Here is a 17,097-nt window from a genome sequence, read left to right as displayed (position 1 = left end):
ATTACTGAATTACACCTGGGTCTAAGTTAAATATGTCAAGAAACCAAAACAAAATTTTAGATATGATTGAATACTGATATATATGTTACAATCATCCAAAACGGTGTTTATAATTACATCAGACTTTTATAAATGAGAGCTCATCTGTAATGTGAATATCACACTTGCACACGCACACACAAACATATCCAGCTTCAGCCGATTGCGTAATCTCCAAAACTCCACTTCCACTATGGATGACATGCTGCTTCCTCCCTGAGGGCTATAAAAGCACAGGCTCAGAAGTGAGAGTCAGAAGCAAAACCGAGCAACTCCTGCTAAAGGAAGACACTCACTTAAAACGTGCCACAAAGAATAAGAAGTACTTAACTTAGAAAGATGAACTGCAGAATCCCAGTCACCGTGGCTGTCTTTCTCCTGGCTCTGACTGTTCTCTCTGAAGGTGAGTTTTTATAAGAATTATTATTTAAGAGCTGGAGAATTTACAGGAATGATGTATGTTTGCTTTATGTTGTATGTTATTAACTCTTCTTTCTCTTGTGTGCCTGCAGGCTTTGAGCTGCGCTGCCAATGCATTAAAAAGGAGTCTCGTTTCTTTCATCCCAAACGGCTTCTTAATGTTGAGCTCTTTCCCAGTGGGCCACACTGCAAAGACGCAGAAGTTATGTGAGTATCAATTTCATTCAACTTCTGCCTGTTTTTATGTAATTAAAACAATATGGGTAATTTAAAAAATAGCAACAGCCAGCATGTGTTACTATAAGAAAAGGCATTTGTCCTCCTAATGTTTTATTTCTCACAAGTATAAACTCTTTCATGTGTTGGAATGTCAGACTTTTTCTAAAGTGCAACAGAGTTTTGTTTATTAAGATGTCTTTGTGTTTCTTCTTAGTGCAAGTCTGAAAACTGGAGAGAAAATCTGCTTGGAGCCAACTGCCCCCTGGGTAAAGTTAATCATCAAGAAAATCTTGGAAAGGTAATTACTGCTTTTAAGATAATAAATTCTTTCATTTAATGGAGGGTGCTAAATGTCCTAATAGGACACAAAGACATCTGTTAGTAGTGGCCTTATAATTATTAAGTGCATAGGAAACCAGTTTAGTCCTAACACCTAAATAAAGCAATTAGCAGTTTCTGGCTTCTTTTATTGGGAAGCAGTGTCCAGAGTGACAAAATGACTCTTAAAAATAACCGTGCTTTGTTTTTTTGTTTATTTCAGCTCCCAGTCAAAGTCAAGAGTGAAAAGAGTGAGCCAGTAAGAAGATGATCATAATGTTCTGCTGAGAGTGCTTATTTATGAACTTGTATATAAGTATTTATTTATAACTTCATTGTTAATGCTGTGCTGGAATTGTAACATGTTAACATATAGCTGGCCTGTGTGGATCCATTGTGAAGGATTTTCTAATGTCTATTGCTTCTAATGCAAACTCAAATAATAATGATTGTGAAATATAAAATGGAGACAAGCACTGCTGGGGATAACATAAGTGAAATGTTATCATGGTGATCAATTGTATTTGTATTCTGTATTACCAGAATTTTCTTTAATGATATAAAGCACTTTAAAGTGACTCTGAAGCTTTTATATTTCTAGTGAAAGAGATAAAACTGAAACCTGATCAACTGGTCAGAGGTGTAGCACATCATTGTGCAAATCTACTGTATTGGTTTTATCAATACACCAAAATCTTTGACTAAATGTCAAATTTGTTGTTTCACTAGTTTAGACAAGTGAGCACTGTACATTTGATTAATTGTATTTATGAATGTAGTTTTACTGATGTTTGTAAAGTGCATTTTTATTGACTTTTGTCTTAATAAAAACATGTAAATGTCTACAAACTATGTGTTGTGTTTAATTTCTCTGAAAAACAAAATTGAGGCTCTCCTTTGCCTGCAGGTATCCTTCACATTAATGGAGATAATGTGTTGTAGCACCTGTGTGATAGTTTTGTCTAAGAGAGGAGTGCTGAGTTTCTGAGCCGTGACTTACAAAGCAACATGAGCTACAATACTGCGTGTTTCATGGCTACAAGGTTTAATTTATTTTGTGGTTTGATGTATCTCAGCTTTATGCTCCATCTTTTTCTTTCTTATAATAAAACATTTAAGTGTGCCACCTGCTGAATGTTACACTAAAGCATTTGGCTTTTTTAACAAAGTGTTTTTTAAATGCATGGAATGGTGGTGGGCGGCACGGTGGTGCAGTGGGTAGCGCTGCTGCCTCGCAGTTAGGAGACCCGGGTTCACCTGCCGCGCCATCCCTGCATGGAGTTTGCATGTTCTCCCTGTGTCTGCGTGAGTTTCCTCCGGGTGCTCCGGTTTCCTCCCACAGTCCAAAGACATGCAGGTTAGGTGCATTGGTGATTCTAAATTGTCCCTAGTGTGTGCTTGGTGTGTGTGTGTGTGTGTGCCCTGCGGTGGGCTGGCGCCCTGCCCAGGATTCTATGTTGGCTGGGATTGGCTCCAGCAGACCCCCATGACCCAATAGTTAGGATATAGTGGGTTGGATAATGGATGGATGGAATGGTGGTGCAATGTTTTGCAATGTTGCTGCCTCACAGCTCACGGTCTGGTCTTGTCATTGTTGAAGTTTGTCCATCCTAACTGCTTCTCTTGTGGGTTTCCTGCCACATCCCAATTGCCATCTATGAGTCGGCCATATATGAGTGAATGAAGTAGTGTGTATGTGTGAGTGTGCACTGTGATGGACTGGCAACCCATGATGCCACTGGCATGGCTACTTCTCTATAGGGCCTCTACATCCTCTGTTGAAATAAGCTGAAGAAAGTGAGTCAATTAAGGAGCATTTTGTGAGTGTGGATGTATGGAAGAAAAAAAAAGTAATATCTTGCAATTTACACATATCAGTAGTTGACAGGAGTGGGCTGCAGAGGCTGCAACTGATGCTAGTTGGGCTCCTGTGTTGATGCCTGTACCTTTTAGGGAAAATGATTTTGCAAGTCTGCAGTGATATTTGGGGCTGCCTGGTAATCTCCAGGGTTGAATCTGACCCTGAAAGTGCATCTTTAGAGAAGTTCAGTGACACAGCAAAGTCTCCCAAGTCATTCTGTTAAGATCATCCACAAAGTCAGGTAGGAACCCAATACATTGAAGATGAAGGAGGTCACTGGTTTGGACAAATGTCTTGGTAGATAAGAAGGACTGTAAATTGACTAAATGGTGGACTGGAAGCATACATTGTAAAAAGTATAACATTGATGTTGCTCATTCAACGTAAATTTTCTCTTTCATGCAACTTAAGATTAGTCATTTAGTGTTGTAGCTTGTAATATTTGGTTTCAGATCTCAATCAAAGTAAAAAAATTTGTACCAAAGTAAGTCATGATGGGGGTAATAAACATAAAAATCCTATTTCAGTTAACCTAATATTTTAGGTTGTTCGTGTGCTGTGTGTGAGTGGCTGTTTGTATATTCTTCCGGTCGAACTTTCCAACTGTCAAAAAAGAAGAACACTTTCCCAAGTGGAGTGGACGTGGCTATAAAGGTCTGGTCATTTTCAGCAGCAGACTTTTATAAAGGAGGATTTCTTCTAAGTAACCCTGTTTCTCAACTGTTAATTTTAAGTATAAGAACTCGTAATAAAACATACTTTCAAGAAAGCTGTAGAAACGTTTAATAATTTTTTGTTGTATATTTAAGATTTACACTGCAAAATGCTTGTGTAATTGCACTAGATTTTTAAATAAATGTAAAAAGTACAGCATTGGAATGTGTTATGTTCATAATATTGCATAAAACAGGTTACAACCAATAAACCATTTTACATTGTAACAACTTAAAAAATAGATTTACTTCAGTATAAAACAAGTGAATTGCATCCAATCACTCTAAATGTTTTGCCTCAACTTAAAAATTGTGGGTTCAATAAGATAAAAAGAATTATATTGGTTCAGATTGAATATTCCGAATATTAAGTGTGAATCATTACCTTAATTATTTTAAGTTGAATGGAAGTTATACTTTTTTCAGTGTAGGAGTCAGAGAGGGGCAAATACGTGTATGCTGTATGTAGACCCAGTATGACAATAGAATTTATTGCTTTGTATACCTTTTTCCTTCTTTTGAATACTTCTCTGTATATTAATTTCTCCTAATAAAACACAGCATTTTGCTTTATTTAGGACTCTTCTGGTCTTTTGTTGGGGGTTGATGTACTTCTGAAAGTTAAGACTCCTCTTTAATTATATCACTTTTATGTATCTATTTATATAAATTTTGTTCAAGTAGTTTTTGTCAGAAAATTTGTTAAATGTATATCTCTTTGATATTAGTTTCTGGAGTTATCAGAATAACAATTAAACATGAAAATAAGTCTAGAATATTAGAGTGTTCTAAAGCAAATGTTTTGTTAGTGAAAATATTCACTCATATATCTCACAATCTCATATGTCAAAATGCAAAGCAACAAGCTGCAATTAAAACAACAGCTCAGCATATTAAAAGCAAAAATGCGAAAGAATTTAAAAAACTCTTTAAATAAATCTATTTTAAATCACTTTTTTTAAGTTACTGTACTGAGGCTAAAACTGTAGGCTATTACGTAAATACTGGGCTTACAATTTGTACTTTTATTGGATTGACTTTTGTCCCAGCCAGGATGGACTCTGCTCCTTTGCCTGTCCAGGAGATCAATATAGCGAATGATCAGGAAAGAAGGTGCGAAGTTCCTCTATCCAGCCAAGAGGTGGGCATGGAGGGGCACTACAGCTGTGGGTGCACTGGGTCTAATGTCCCAATACCCATGGATGGACATCCTGGAAGGGGAAGCAGCCCACATAGGAGTTGTGGTCCCATAGGATTGCCTTCTTGGGTTCTGTGGAGATTGCTAGGAGGAACTGTCAGGCATGGAGTGATCTGGGATGACAAGGGTTCTGTCTGACCCGGAAGTGCTTTCTGGAGACAATGGATTGGGCACTGGAAGTACTCTTGGGTCTGATTTAAAAGGAAGCCCTCCACATAGCCTGGGTAGCTGGAGTCTCGAGGAAGAGAACAAAGCTTGCCAGGGAAGAGTGGAATAGAAAGAAAACAGATCAGAACAAAAGGATTGTATTCTGCAATGCTGAGTGAGAAGAAGCCTGTCAAAGGTACTTCTGTAAAAATTAAATAAGTTCATTTAAACCTGGGCCTTTCTTTGCGTAGTTGTGTCTGGTGCTTGGGCTCAGTGCTGCCCCCTCGTGGCCAAAGTTCTGTGTCATGATGTGATTTCATTAGGGAGATATCTGAATATTACAAACACCAATGAGATATCTACTGGATGATATGGTTAATGTCAGGTTAATACATGTTCAAAATACATTGCAATATTCAAAAATGAAAACTATATTTTAAAAATATGTTGAAATATATTGTATATAGCAAAATACCCGCGCTTCGCAGCGGAGAAGTAGTGTGTTAAAGAGGTTATGAAAAAAAAAAAGGAAACATTTTAAAAATAACGTAACATGATTGTCAATGTAATTGTGTTGTCATTGTTATGAGTGTTGCTGTCTTTTATGTATATAATATACACACACAGACACACATAAACATATATATATACATATACATATATATATACATATCTACATATACACATATCTACATATACACATCCACATAAACATATATATACATATACAAATTTACGTATCTACATATATATATATATATAGACATACATATATACATACATACATTCACATACTGTATATATATATATATATATATAGATATATATATATATATACTGTATATAAACATATGTACTTATTGGCTCCTGTATTTAGGATATAGCAGGTTGGATAATGGATGGATGGACATCTGTATGCATAGCCGTATTTGCCCGTTTTCGTTTTTTTTGTTTGTTCAGTAATATTTCAGTAAACCCGGAGCTTGTCAGTTCAAATCGTGGTACTGACACCACTGTGTGACCCTGAGGAAGTCACTTCACCTGCCTGTGCTGCAAAAAACAAAAGTAATGTAACAAATTGTACCTCAGATGTTGTAAGTTGGTGGAATAAAGGCATAAGTAAAATAGATAAATATGTATTATACACATAGGAACTATTCATTTATTTTCAGTTAAGTCATATGCAGCAAACTTTTATAAATGAGGGTTTCTGATTTTTAGATAGTGCAAACTGTTTCTTCTTCATTGACGTTTTCTCTTGGAGAGCTTTTTTCATTTCATTGAAAATGAAAGCAGCAGCTGCCAAAATATGTAGCTTTCTTATTAATTTTTCAACATTGTGTAAAATAAATGTATAAAGTAACATAAAAGCTTTAAATACTGGTTATTCTTTTACACTAAAATATTACTAAAGAGATACAAAAAAAGTAAAATGGATATGTTCTTTTTCTTTAAGGAGATTAAATATTACTGAAGAAAGAAAAAAAAATTAAACAGCCAAATGGGGCTATGCATATGAACTTAAAAGGTTTAAATAAAACAGAAATATATATTTTATTTTTACTTGCTTAACTTGTGGAGGGTGTATCCTGTAGCAAAGCCCTAACTTTTTTCGTGAAAGCCCGTTTCAGTAAATAAGTGTTAAAAACAGGTGTAAAGATATTGACAATAAGCTATGCAAACCCAGGAAGACATGGAATCGTTTAAATCAAGTATCATTACATCTTCCTTTCTTAAAGAGAAGTAAGGCAGTACTTATAAGCTTACATATTTATATATAGACATACATATATATATACATATATATCTGAAGCCGTGCAAGCACACTCTTGAGAATGCAACGTATAGTTGTACAGAAGAAAAGCAATCTTGCCTCAAATGAATGGCAACCTTTTGTAGGTCTATGAACTTAATTTAAACTTTAGGTTTACACGGTGCTTTCTTTCTGAAGTACCTGCACTCATGAATATGTCTGTATGTGTCAGTCGGTCAAATCCACGCGCTTCGCACCAGCGAAGTACCGCTTTTAAATTTTTATTAAGAAGAAAATAAAACGTTTTTAAATTGAGGGAAAATATACTAATAACAGTTTGTTAAGGATCTGTTTTTTTGTGAAGCTGCGTTTACTCGAGTGATCACTTCAACCTGACTTGGTGGCCAAGTATAAGCGTTACCTCGTAGGTAACCACCCATACAATCAGATTGTGAATCAGACTACGAATGCCGTGAATGTAATTACACACTCACTGCACTTGCTTACGGTAATCGAACCTTGGACGTCAGCGCTAGAGGGGCTTAGCAGCGGTGAAGTATTGCTTTTAAATTTTAATTAAGAACAAAAGAAAATCTCAGAGCTTCGATTCCCGAAAGAGAGTGAAGTGAGTGTCCGGTTAACCACCAGGTAAGGCTTATGGTTGGACAGCAAGTGACGTAACATCATCCACGGTGCCTTCAGTTGTGAGAAGCAGATCATAGAATGATTGAAAATATTTTTGCATTTACCTTTTTAGTAAAAGGCGAGCTTTTAAGCCTGAGAAATCACCCCGTAAATGCACACGTTTAATTGCGCATGTGTTAATATGTATGGTTACACAGTATTAAAAGACCATGAAGAACGTGATTTACCTTTGTTCCCGCGTTTGATAAAAGGCGAGCTTTTAAGCCTGAGAAATCACCCCGTAAATGCACACATTTAATTGCACGTGTTAATATGTATGCTTACACAGTATTAAAAGACACTCAAAAATTAACGTCATTTACCATCAGCCACGGTGCCTTCAGTTGTGAGAAGCAGATCATAGAACGATTGAAAATAGTTTTGCATTTACGTTTTTAGTAAAAGGCGAGCTTTTAAGCCTGAGAAATCACCCCGTAAATGCACACGTTTAATTGCACATGTGTAAATATGTATGGTTACACAGTATTAAAAGACAGTGAACAACGTCAGTTACCTTTGTTCCCGCGTTTGATAAAAGGCGAGCTTTAAAGCCTGAGAAATCACCCCGTAAATGCACACGTTTAATTGCACGTGTTAATATGTATGCTTACACAGTATTAAAAGACAGTGAACAACGTCAGTTACCTTTGTTCCCGCGTTTGATAAAAGGCGAGCTTTAAAGCCTGAGAAATCACCCCGTAAATGCACACGTTTAATTGCACATGTGTTAATATGTATGCTTACACAGTATTAAAAGACAGTCAAAAATTAACGTCATTTACCTTCTTTCCCGCGTTTGACTCGTGCTGTAAATCTCTTCCTTGTTTTTAGTTCACGTGATCACGTAGGAGGTGTGATGACGCGATACGTGACTCCGCCTCCTCCATTAGAGTATATGGACAAAAAATATGTTCCAGTTATGACCATTACGCGTAGAATTTCGAAATGAAACCTGCCTAACTTTTGTAAGTAAGCTGTAAGGAATGAGCCTGCCAAATTTCAGCCTTCCACCTACACAGGAAGTTCGAGAATTAGTGATGAGTCAGTCAATCAGTCAGTCAGTCAGTCAGTGAGTCAGTGAGGGCTTTGCCTTTTATTAATATGTATAGATTCTAAAATATATATTTCAACGAATACTACTAGTAAAGCTAATAATAGGAAAAACAAGTATTTACAGTATCTTTAATATATATTGTGAAATAGTTTCTAAAATATATCTGACAATATATTATTTCTTTTATTTTAAAACTACATTATGAAATACATTTTTATATTTTCAAAAATATGTTGAAACATACAAAAAAATAACTTACATACAGGTAAAATTCCGTTACAGCGAATATCTTTACAATGAAATTTTCATTACAACAAAGTATTTTTATGGTCCCGACAGTTTCCCCATATGACACGAGTCTATAGAAATCTCGTTACTGCAAAGTACATTCAGCAGATACTTTCATTACAACAAAGTGACCTTGAAATGCCTGAATGAATCAGCTGCAGAGCAGTTAGTTCTGTGGTCGCAGCTCAGTTGTGCACAATGATACCCAAACAGAAACATTGTAATTTTTTTCTTTGTTTGAACTTTCCTCGTACTGTTTTTTTTTTTTTTTTTTGCTCTCTTTGTTTTCGATGGTTTTCACTGATACCTTTTGCTTATTGCTCGTCAACATTTGAAAAACATCCATTGGAATTTAACTCATTGTCACCCTCCTAGAACGGCAGACACGAAAAAATGATAACAGTTCGTATTAGAAAAAAAAACTTTCAATTTTTGCAGCTCTCGATTGCGTCAAAAAGAAAAAGACGTTGCCAGTGAATTCGGAATTTCGCCATCGACACTGTCAACTTTCATGAGAGACCGAGCAAAAAAAGAAGAAAAATCTCGGGTTGCAAATGTATGCAAACTGCTGTATTTGAAGAAGCCGAACAAGTCGATTTTATGTGGTTCAGTGATGCACATTCAAGAAACATTACAATTAATGCGGCACTCATTCAAGAAAATGCAAGGTTTCTTAACTCTCTTGGGACCTCCCACAACTGGACCAAAAGTCGAAGATCGTCCCGAAGTGCGATCACTGCGTCTGTGGAGGACTGTTTATCTGTTGCCTGGGCAACAGCAGGCTCACAGTGCTGGGGCGGCTCTTCACCAAAGCACACAGAAAAGATCTCGATGGGTGATGCAGAGAACATTATTACTTGGCCACTAACCTGGCCACGACCCTGCCTGACCTCTGTGTCTGAGTATAGGAGAGTGGCAGATCCCGCTACAATAAATAACCATGCTGTTCCTGTTTCAAGCAAGACAGGGACTTATAGCGCACCCACGATCTTTTAGGATTTGCTTCTACGGCGCATCACTGCAGTGTTGTGAGCCTGCAGTTGCCCTTCCCTGGCAACAGACAAACAATCTTCCACAGACGTGGCAATCGTGCTTCAGGACGCACTTCAGCATGATGTTCCCATTGGGTGGGGGGGGGGGATCCCAGTGGGGGGGGGGTCCCAAAAGAGTTCAGAAATCTCACGATATGAAGAAGAAGAAAAGGATGATTCGGCTTCTGATTGATAACTGTGCTGCCCACAACAGGCTTCCGCATTTAGATAATGTCTGGGTTGAATTCCTCCCACCCAATTGCACAGCAGTGCTTCAGCCATTAGGTTTGGGCATCATTAGCACCCTGAAAGTGTATTATTGCAAGGAAATGCTGAGAAAAATTCATCATAACTTGTAGACAGGAGAAGATTAAAATTAACGCAAAAGAAGCTATTGAAATGATTGCAAACGCCTGGACGCAAGTTAAAGAAAGCACTAATATACAAATACAGAATCTCATTACAACAAAATATTTTTTAGGTCCCTGGCAGTTCGTTGTAATGAAAGTTTACCTGTATTTTACAATGTATTTGAGTATAATGTAAGATATTGTAATATATTTTTATATTTTCATATATCCATCCATCCATCCATTTTCCAACCCGTTGAATCCGAACACAGGGTCACGGGGGTCTGCTGGAGCCAATCCCAGCCAACACAGGGCACAAGGCAGGAAACAATCCTGGGCAGGGTGCCAACCCACCGCAGGACACACACAAACACACCCACACACCAAGCACACACTAGGGCCAATTTAGAATCGCCAATCCACCTAACCTGCATGTCTTTGGACTGTGGGAGGAAACCAGAGCGCCTGGAGAAAACCCACGCAGACACGGGGAGAACATGCAAACTCCACGCAGGGAGGACCCGGGAATCGAACCCAAGTCCCCAGATCTCCCAACTGCGAGGCAGCAGCGCTACCCACTGCGCCACCATGCCGCCCATTTTCATACATCATTTTTTAAAATATATTTATATTGATAGTAACATTTTTTTAATATACATTACATGTATATTTACATCATACATTTTATATGTAATTAGTTTTTAAGGATATTTCCAGCATTGCACTCATTCGTAATAAGTTATGCTTTGGTCTTCAATGGCCTTGAACTGGTTAAAGAGGGTTAAAAAGTTTTATGTTATATATATAAATTCTGAGCAGACAAAACGAGTATTGTTCACTTATACATAAAGGAGACTGGGTTTGAATCACAACCTGTGACTCTCTGAGGAATCTTCATGTACCAGAATTAGTAGAGAGAACCTGAACAATGCTGAGAGGAGAGAAAGAATGACAAAGACATCATAAAGACTGGCACAGTTATCAGCAAATAATAAACTCTCAGTTAATAAGGTACTAAAGACATTCAAGACTTTACAGTATATGTCAAAAGAAAGATTTTTACCTAGCTCTAACCTTAACTGGATACCAAGAAAAAACTGAAATGGGCTTTTCCTATTATAATTGGACAGTTCTTGATATGATTCTTAAAGCAGAAGTATGACAAGGGTTAAAAGGTGATAGATGGATGATGGGTGGAAAAATGGCCTTGAATAGCCTGATAGTAAAGTGTTATAGTAATTAATCATTTTTTCTATTTCATTTTTCTGAATAGTACCATAATGAGTGACAGTATAATTAGATCTAATAAATTGAGGGAACAGGAAATTTCACTATTAGAAAGCAACCTATATAATTTTATATTCCATATTCATTTTCTGAATGACCTTTTTTCATTACAGGGATGTAGAGACTTAGAGCCTATACCTGCAACATTAGATGTAAGTCAAGAGACAACACTAATACTAACTCTGGGTACAGTCACACATACTGGATCAGTTTAAGGATGCCACTCAACCTAATATTTATATCTTTGACTTGTGGCAGGAAACATCTTATCTCAACTTCTTGTCCACTTTTCCCTCTGAGAGTTTCAGTGGCAGCAGGCCAAGCTGGTCAACACAGACTTCCCTCTCCCAAGCTACAAATAACAGCTGGGGAATTCCCAAACCTTCCAAAACCTTCTGATAAATATAATCCCTTCTGCATGTCCTGGGTCTGTGCAAGGACTCTGCCCAATGGGATCTGCCTGGAGCATTTGGGGGGCATTCTTACAAAATGCTTAAACCACCTCAATTTGCTCTTGCTAATCCTCGATTGCTGAGCTTCTCACCCTTTCACACAGTGTCAGCACTCCCTGCAAAGAAACCCAATTTCTGTCACTTATCTTCACAATCTCGTTCTTTTAGTCATTATGGGAGGAGATATAATAATAATAATAATAAAAATAAGTACCTTTCCCATACACAGTATGCTTTGCAAAAATTCAAAGCTAAACAAAAGGGAAAAAGAACAAAGAAAGTTCCAGTATACAACACTGGATACTGTCATGCATGTGCATCAAAGGATCTCCTTACAGGCTCTATCGAGGTACTGTATGTAATAACACTCGAGGGCGGGAGGGGGTGTTATTGCTAACATTGTCATCTCTTTCTCCCTTCACAAGTGCTGAGAAAGCACCCAGTGAGGTCATTAAACTCCACCCCTTCTGGTTCACTCTCCATAAAAGTCCGGGCTTTCCAGAAAGGAGGTGTCATTTTTTGGCAAGAGCGACCCGCCAGAAGGAGCTCCTCAGACCCTGAACTAATTCATGGCTAACTCGCCAATTACTTTCATTTGCTTCCAGTCCTGATATTTTTATGGCAAGTAAGAAAAAGAATCTTGATTTTTCTGTCTTGGACATTAAAAAGGATGACCCGGTTGGTGCCCCAACTTTTCCTTTCTGTGTATAAAATAATGTCAGGGTAAAACACTAAATAAAAAGTAAATAGTGGAAACACAAAGTTTTGAATTAGAATGAGACAACAAACCAGAATAAAAATGCAAAAGCACAAAATATTATAAGTGAACACTAAAGAAATAATAATTTAATAATAATAATAATTTATGAAAAAAATGCACGTCATCTTGTGCACTTGGACTGAAAGAGTAGACTGAGAGAAACTCTAGGTAGACATTCAACTGGCTGTGACTTGAACCCGAGTGTCTGAAATTGAGAGAGAACAAAACTGAATACTGTGGCACCATGACACCCAAATATTCTCTTCTGTTCAATTCTGATTCTCGGTCACAAGAAGCCAACAATTACCCCAGCAGCATTTGTTTCAAGGCAGAAATTAGTCCTGGATAGAACTGAGGTATTATATTATATTATATTATACCAGTAACGGCGCACTGCGCGATAATGTGCAGTGAATATACTTCACATGAGTATTCATTGTTTTCCTACTCTTTCTCTGTACATTTAGCATTCATTTGCTCAGAGGTTGATGCACTTGCTGCTTCCTGAGCAGCTCTTCTTTTCTCTGAATAAGTCAGTGTTTGTATTGCAATTACTAAGTACGTTTTCCTTAATTTTTCACTTAAGCTGGCACTTAAGTCTTCAATCTACGTCAAGAATGATTTAAGATATGAAGAGATGGGTGAAGTGATGGTGAAGGTGGTAGGGATGAGAATGCGCCCGTATGCTGGCCACTGCCAAGAGTTGATTCTACAATAAAATAAAATAAAAATAAAAAGAGGAATAACCTTGGAGGTCAATCTTCACATGAAAGCTGATAGTAGATGTTGCGTAGTATATGTGTACCAAATTTCAGGTCAATAGGTCAAATGGTTTGCGAGCTACAGGTGATTTAAAATCCTGGACAGACAAATGAACAGCCATGATAGCGTATTATATAGATGGATTATGTTATATTATCTCTCTATTATAATAAAAAAGTTCTGGGACGAGATGAGACTTTTAGCCTGATCGAGATGTGACTTTTTCAGAGAGATACTTTCACGTCCCACGAGATAAGACTTTGTGTCAAGAGATTTAACCATGCCCAGGGCAGGAAATTAAATTAAATTAATTTAATTAAATAAAATTGTGAATTTCCCCTTGGGATTAATAAAGTATCTATCTATCTATCTATCTATCTATCTATCTATCTATCTATCTATCTATCTATCTATCTATCTATCTATCTATCTATCTATCTATCTATCTATCTATCTATCTATCTATCTATCTATCTATCTATCTATCTAAAGACAAAGAGTAGATGACAAAGTAGAACATTGTAAAGAATTCAAAAATGTTGGTGTGATACACATGCAGAGCAGGTTAGAGATAATTAAAGTGCTAAAATTCGAAAGTCTCAAAAAATGATAGTAAAGATTGCATTAGCGCAAACAAACGGAAATTATTACTCGGTGAAATAACAGAGCAGCGAGAAGAGATCGAATATTTTGTTCGGATTTAAACTTTAAGTCAGAGACTTGTAGATTGTCTAATTTGTGTTGCCATCAGGGAAAAGTAGGGTTTTCTTCCCAATGAAGAGGTATAGCCGTAAGAATTAAAAGATTTGTTGTTTGCTGAAAGTGAAATCCCCATGCGCGAGTGGCGGAGACATGAAGTGGCTGGCACATAGCACAGGCCCTGGGTGGTTGGTGAGCGATCCACTATGTTTGTGTGGGTTTATTTCAAATCCTCTATTTTGATCTAACAGCCTAAAGATACACTGTCAGATTGACTGGAAAATTCAAAATATCAAGAAAATTAGTATTCTCTGTGCCATTTGCCATTTTTTCCCTGTACATAGTACTTTAAATGTGATTTTTGAAAGTTTAAATTCAAAATCTGAATGAAAATGAAATAAAAGCAGGATGAAACTTTTGCCTAATTATTCAAACAGGTTTAACTAAAACTGGTTCTCAGGCAAATATGTCAAAAAAGTGAAATTACGTTTTTAGTTACAAGTTAGTGCTCATGTATGCATTACAGCTGATTGCGTAATCTCCAAAATTCCACCAGCTCTTCAGCTGACATGCTGCTTCCTCGCTGAGGGCTATAAAAGCACAGGCTCAGAAGTGAGAGTCAGAAGTCAAACAGCAACTCCTGCTAAAGGAAGACACTCACTTAAAACATACTGTGAAGAAGAACAAGAAGCTCTTATCTTAGAAAGATGAACTGCAGAATCCCAGTCACCGTGGCTGTCTTTCTCCTGGCTCTGACTGTTCTCTCCGAAGGTGAGTTTTTATGAGCATTACAAACACTCCTATTATTTAAGAGTTGTAGAATGCATAGGAATGATGAATGTCTGCTGTAAGTTGTATGTTATTAAATCTTCTTTCTCTTGTGTGCATGCAGGTTTTGAGCTGCGTTGCCAATGCATTAAAAAGGAGTCCCGTTTCATTCATCCCAAACGGCTTCTTAACGTTGAGCTGTTTCCCAGTGGGCCACACTGCAAAGACGCAGAAGTCATGTGAGTGTCAATCTCATTCAGATTCAGCCTGTTTTTATATAATTAAAACAATGTGGACAAATCCTGGGTGACAACCTAAATCAATATCTGTTAGAGAACTTAATGGTTAACAGTATGCAGCATGTGTCCAAGACATTTGTCCACATGTTTTATTTATTTGTTTTATTTATTTCCCACAACTATAAACTCATTCAAGTGTCAGACTTTTTCTAAAGTGCAACAGAGTTTTAGTTTATTAAGATGTCTTTGTGTTTCTTCTTAGTGCAAGTTTGAAAACTGGTGAGAAAATCTGCTTGGAGCCAACTGCCCCCTGGGTAAAGATCATCATCAAGAAGATTTTGGAAAGGTAATTATTGCTTGTTGGACAATAAATTCTTTCATTTAATGGAGAGTGCTAAATGCCCTAACAGAACACAATGCCATCTGTTAGTAGCTTTATAATTATTGAGTGCATTGGGGACCAATATAGTCCTAAAGAACTTTTAAAACCTAAACAAGGTAATGGTCAGTCTCTGGCTGCTTTTGTATGGAATGTCAAAAGTGGAAATACGACTCCCGAAATAATTATGCTTTGTTTTTTTTTTTTTGTTTATTTCAGCTCCCTGCCAAAGTGAAAAGAGTGAACAAATAACAGGATCATTGTAACACTCACCTGATGGCCCTTATTTATTAACCTGTATATAAGTATTTATTGATAACTTATTTATGAATACTATGCACTAATTTATGAGTTAGAATTGTGTCATATTGTCACACAGCTGGCCTGTGTGGATCCATTGTTAAGGATTTTTGCAACCAATGACTACAAACTGAAATAAGAATGAAAAATGAAATGGAGATGAGCACTGCTGGGAATAACATAAGTGAAATGTTAACATGGCAATCTACTGTTATGTTTATTGGATTTGTTTTCTATAAGATCAGATATTTATTTAATGAAGTAAAGCACTTTTCACTAAAAAAGCATCTCTGAAGCTTTTATATTTCTACAAAAAGAACAAAACTGAAGCCTAATTAACTGGTCAAAGATGTAGCACTTTGTTGTGCAAATCTACTGTATTGGTTTCACCGATACACCAAAATCTGACTAAATGTGAAATTTGTTCTTTCATTATTTTATACAAGTGAGCACTGTAAATGTGATCAGTTTTATGTAAATTTGCAGTTTTGGTAATATTTGTGAAATGTTATTTTATTGTTTTTTTCAATAAAAAATCAAAAAAGCCCTAAATGTATGTGTTGTGTTTAATTTCCCCCAATTAGCAAAACAATGCTCTCCTTTGCCTGTAGGCGTCCTTCACATTAGGTGGACTTTCTAATGGAGATAATGTGTTATAACGCCTGCTGAAAGTCTTGTCTTTTATATCCCTTAAACTTTAATTATACACAAACTAGAAAGAGCAAGAGAGGAGTGTTGAGCCGTATGAACTAAAAAACTGCGTTGCTTCGTGGCTAAACAGTTCAGTCTGATCTGTGGTTTGACACATTTAAGCTTTATGCTTTCTCATTGCAAAACCTTTAACTCAGCCACCTGCTGAATTTTATACTGAAACATTTGGTAAACGCTTGGCATGGTGGGGCAGTGTTTACCACTGCTGCTGCCTCACAGCTCTAAAATCTTAGGTTTCAAACCAGGCCAGGTCTCTTCATATTTGGAGTTTGCTCATTCTCACTGCTTCTGCTTTGGGTTTCATGCCATATCCTAACTGCTATCTATGAATCGTCCATGTGTGAGAGTCTGAATATGTCTGTGTGTGTAAGTATGCACTGTGAAGGACTGGCAGCCCGTTAAGCCACTGGTATGACTCCTTTCTATAAAGCTAACTGCATAAAGTGAATCAATTAAAGAACATTATTGAGTGTGTGTGTATGTGGGGTCTGGGATGGACAGTCATACTATCCAGGGCCATTTCCAGCCTTGTACTCAAACCTTATGATTGAGCTCCCATGGCCTTGAACTGGATTAAGCAGGTTGGGGTATTTTATGCTATGGATATAAATTCTGAGTAATTTCAGACAGTGTTGTTCACTTATAGCTAAAGGAGACCAGACCTG

At 37.0% G+C, this 17,097-nt stretch overlaps 1 protein-coding gene across 3 annotated transcripts; it reads left to right on the top strand.

The window, feature by feature from the left end:
* The first annotated feature begins 284 nt into the window (after positions 1-284).
* Positions 285-16,240, top strand: LOC114654320 (interleukin-8-like). Of its 3 annotated transcripts, none has more exons than XM_051930021.1 (4): positions 285-442; positions 14,928-15,042; positions 15,305-15,388; positions 15,641-16,240. In XM_051930021.1, the coding sequence occupies exons 1-4, from the start codon at positions 379-381 to the stop codon at positions 15,654-15,656; spliced, it is 279 nt and encodes a 92-aa protein (XP_051785981.1). In that variant the 5' UTR covers positions 285-378; the 3' UTR covers positions 15,657-16,240. The 3 variants fall into 3 exon arrangements, with proteins under 3 accessions (XP_051785981.1, XP_028660618.1, XP_028660619.1); XM_028804785.2 differs by lacking the exons at positions 14,928-15,042; positions 15,305-15,388; positions 15,641-16,240 and adding exons at positions 552-666; positions 893-976; positions 1,220-1,825 and having other exon boundaries at positions 286-442; XM_028804786.2 differs by lacking the exon at positions 285-442 and adding an exon at positions 14,666-14,806.
* Positions 16,241-17,097: the final 857 nt, after the last annotated feature.

This window comes from Erpetoichthys calabaricus, chromosome 7, assembly GCF_900747795.2.
Source record: "Erpetoichthys calabaricus chromosome 7, fErpCal1.3, whole genome shotgun sequence".
Taxonomy (NCBI): domain Eukaryota; kingdom Metazoa; phylum Chordata; class Cladistia; order Polypteriformes; family Polypteridae; genus Erpetoichthys; species Erpetoichthys calabaricus.
The sequence above is the reverse complement of the archived record's forward strand: the minus strand, read 5'-3'. Positions and strand labels throughout refer to the sequence as shown.

Excerpts from the sequence above, each read along its gene's own strand:
- LOC114654320 (XM_028804785.2), top strand. The coding sequence starts at position 379 with ATGAACTGCAGAATCCCAGTCACCGTGGCTGTCTTTCTCCTGGCTCTG. Across the intron at positions 443-551 it reads TCTGACTGTTCTCTCTGAAG|GCTTTGAGCTGCGCTGCCAA; the intron begins GTGAGTTTTTAT and ends GTGTGCCTGCAG. Across the intron at positions 667-892 it reads TGCAAAGACGCAGAAGTTAT|TGCAAGTCTGAAAACTGGAG; the intron begins GTGAGTATCAAT and ends GTTTCTTCTTAG.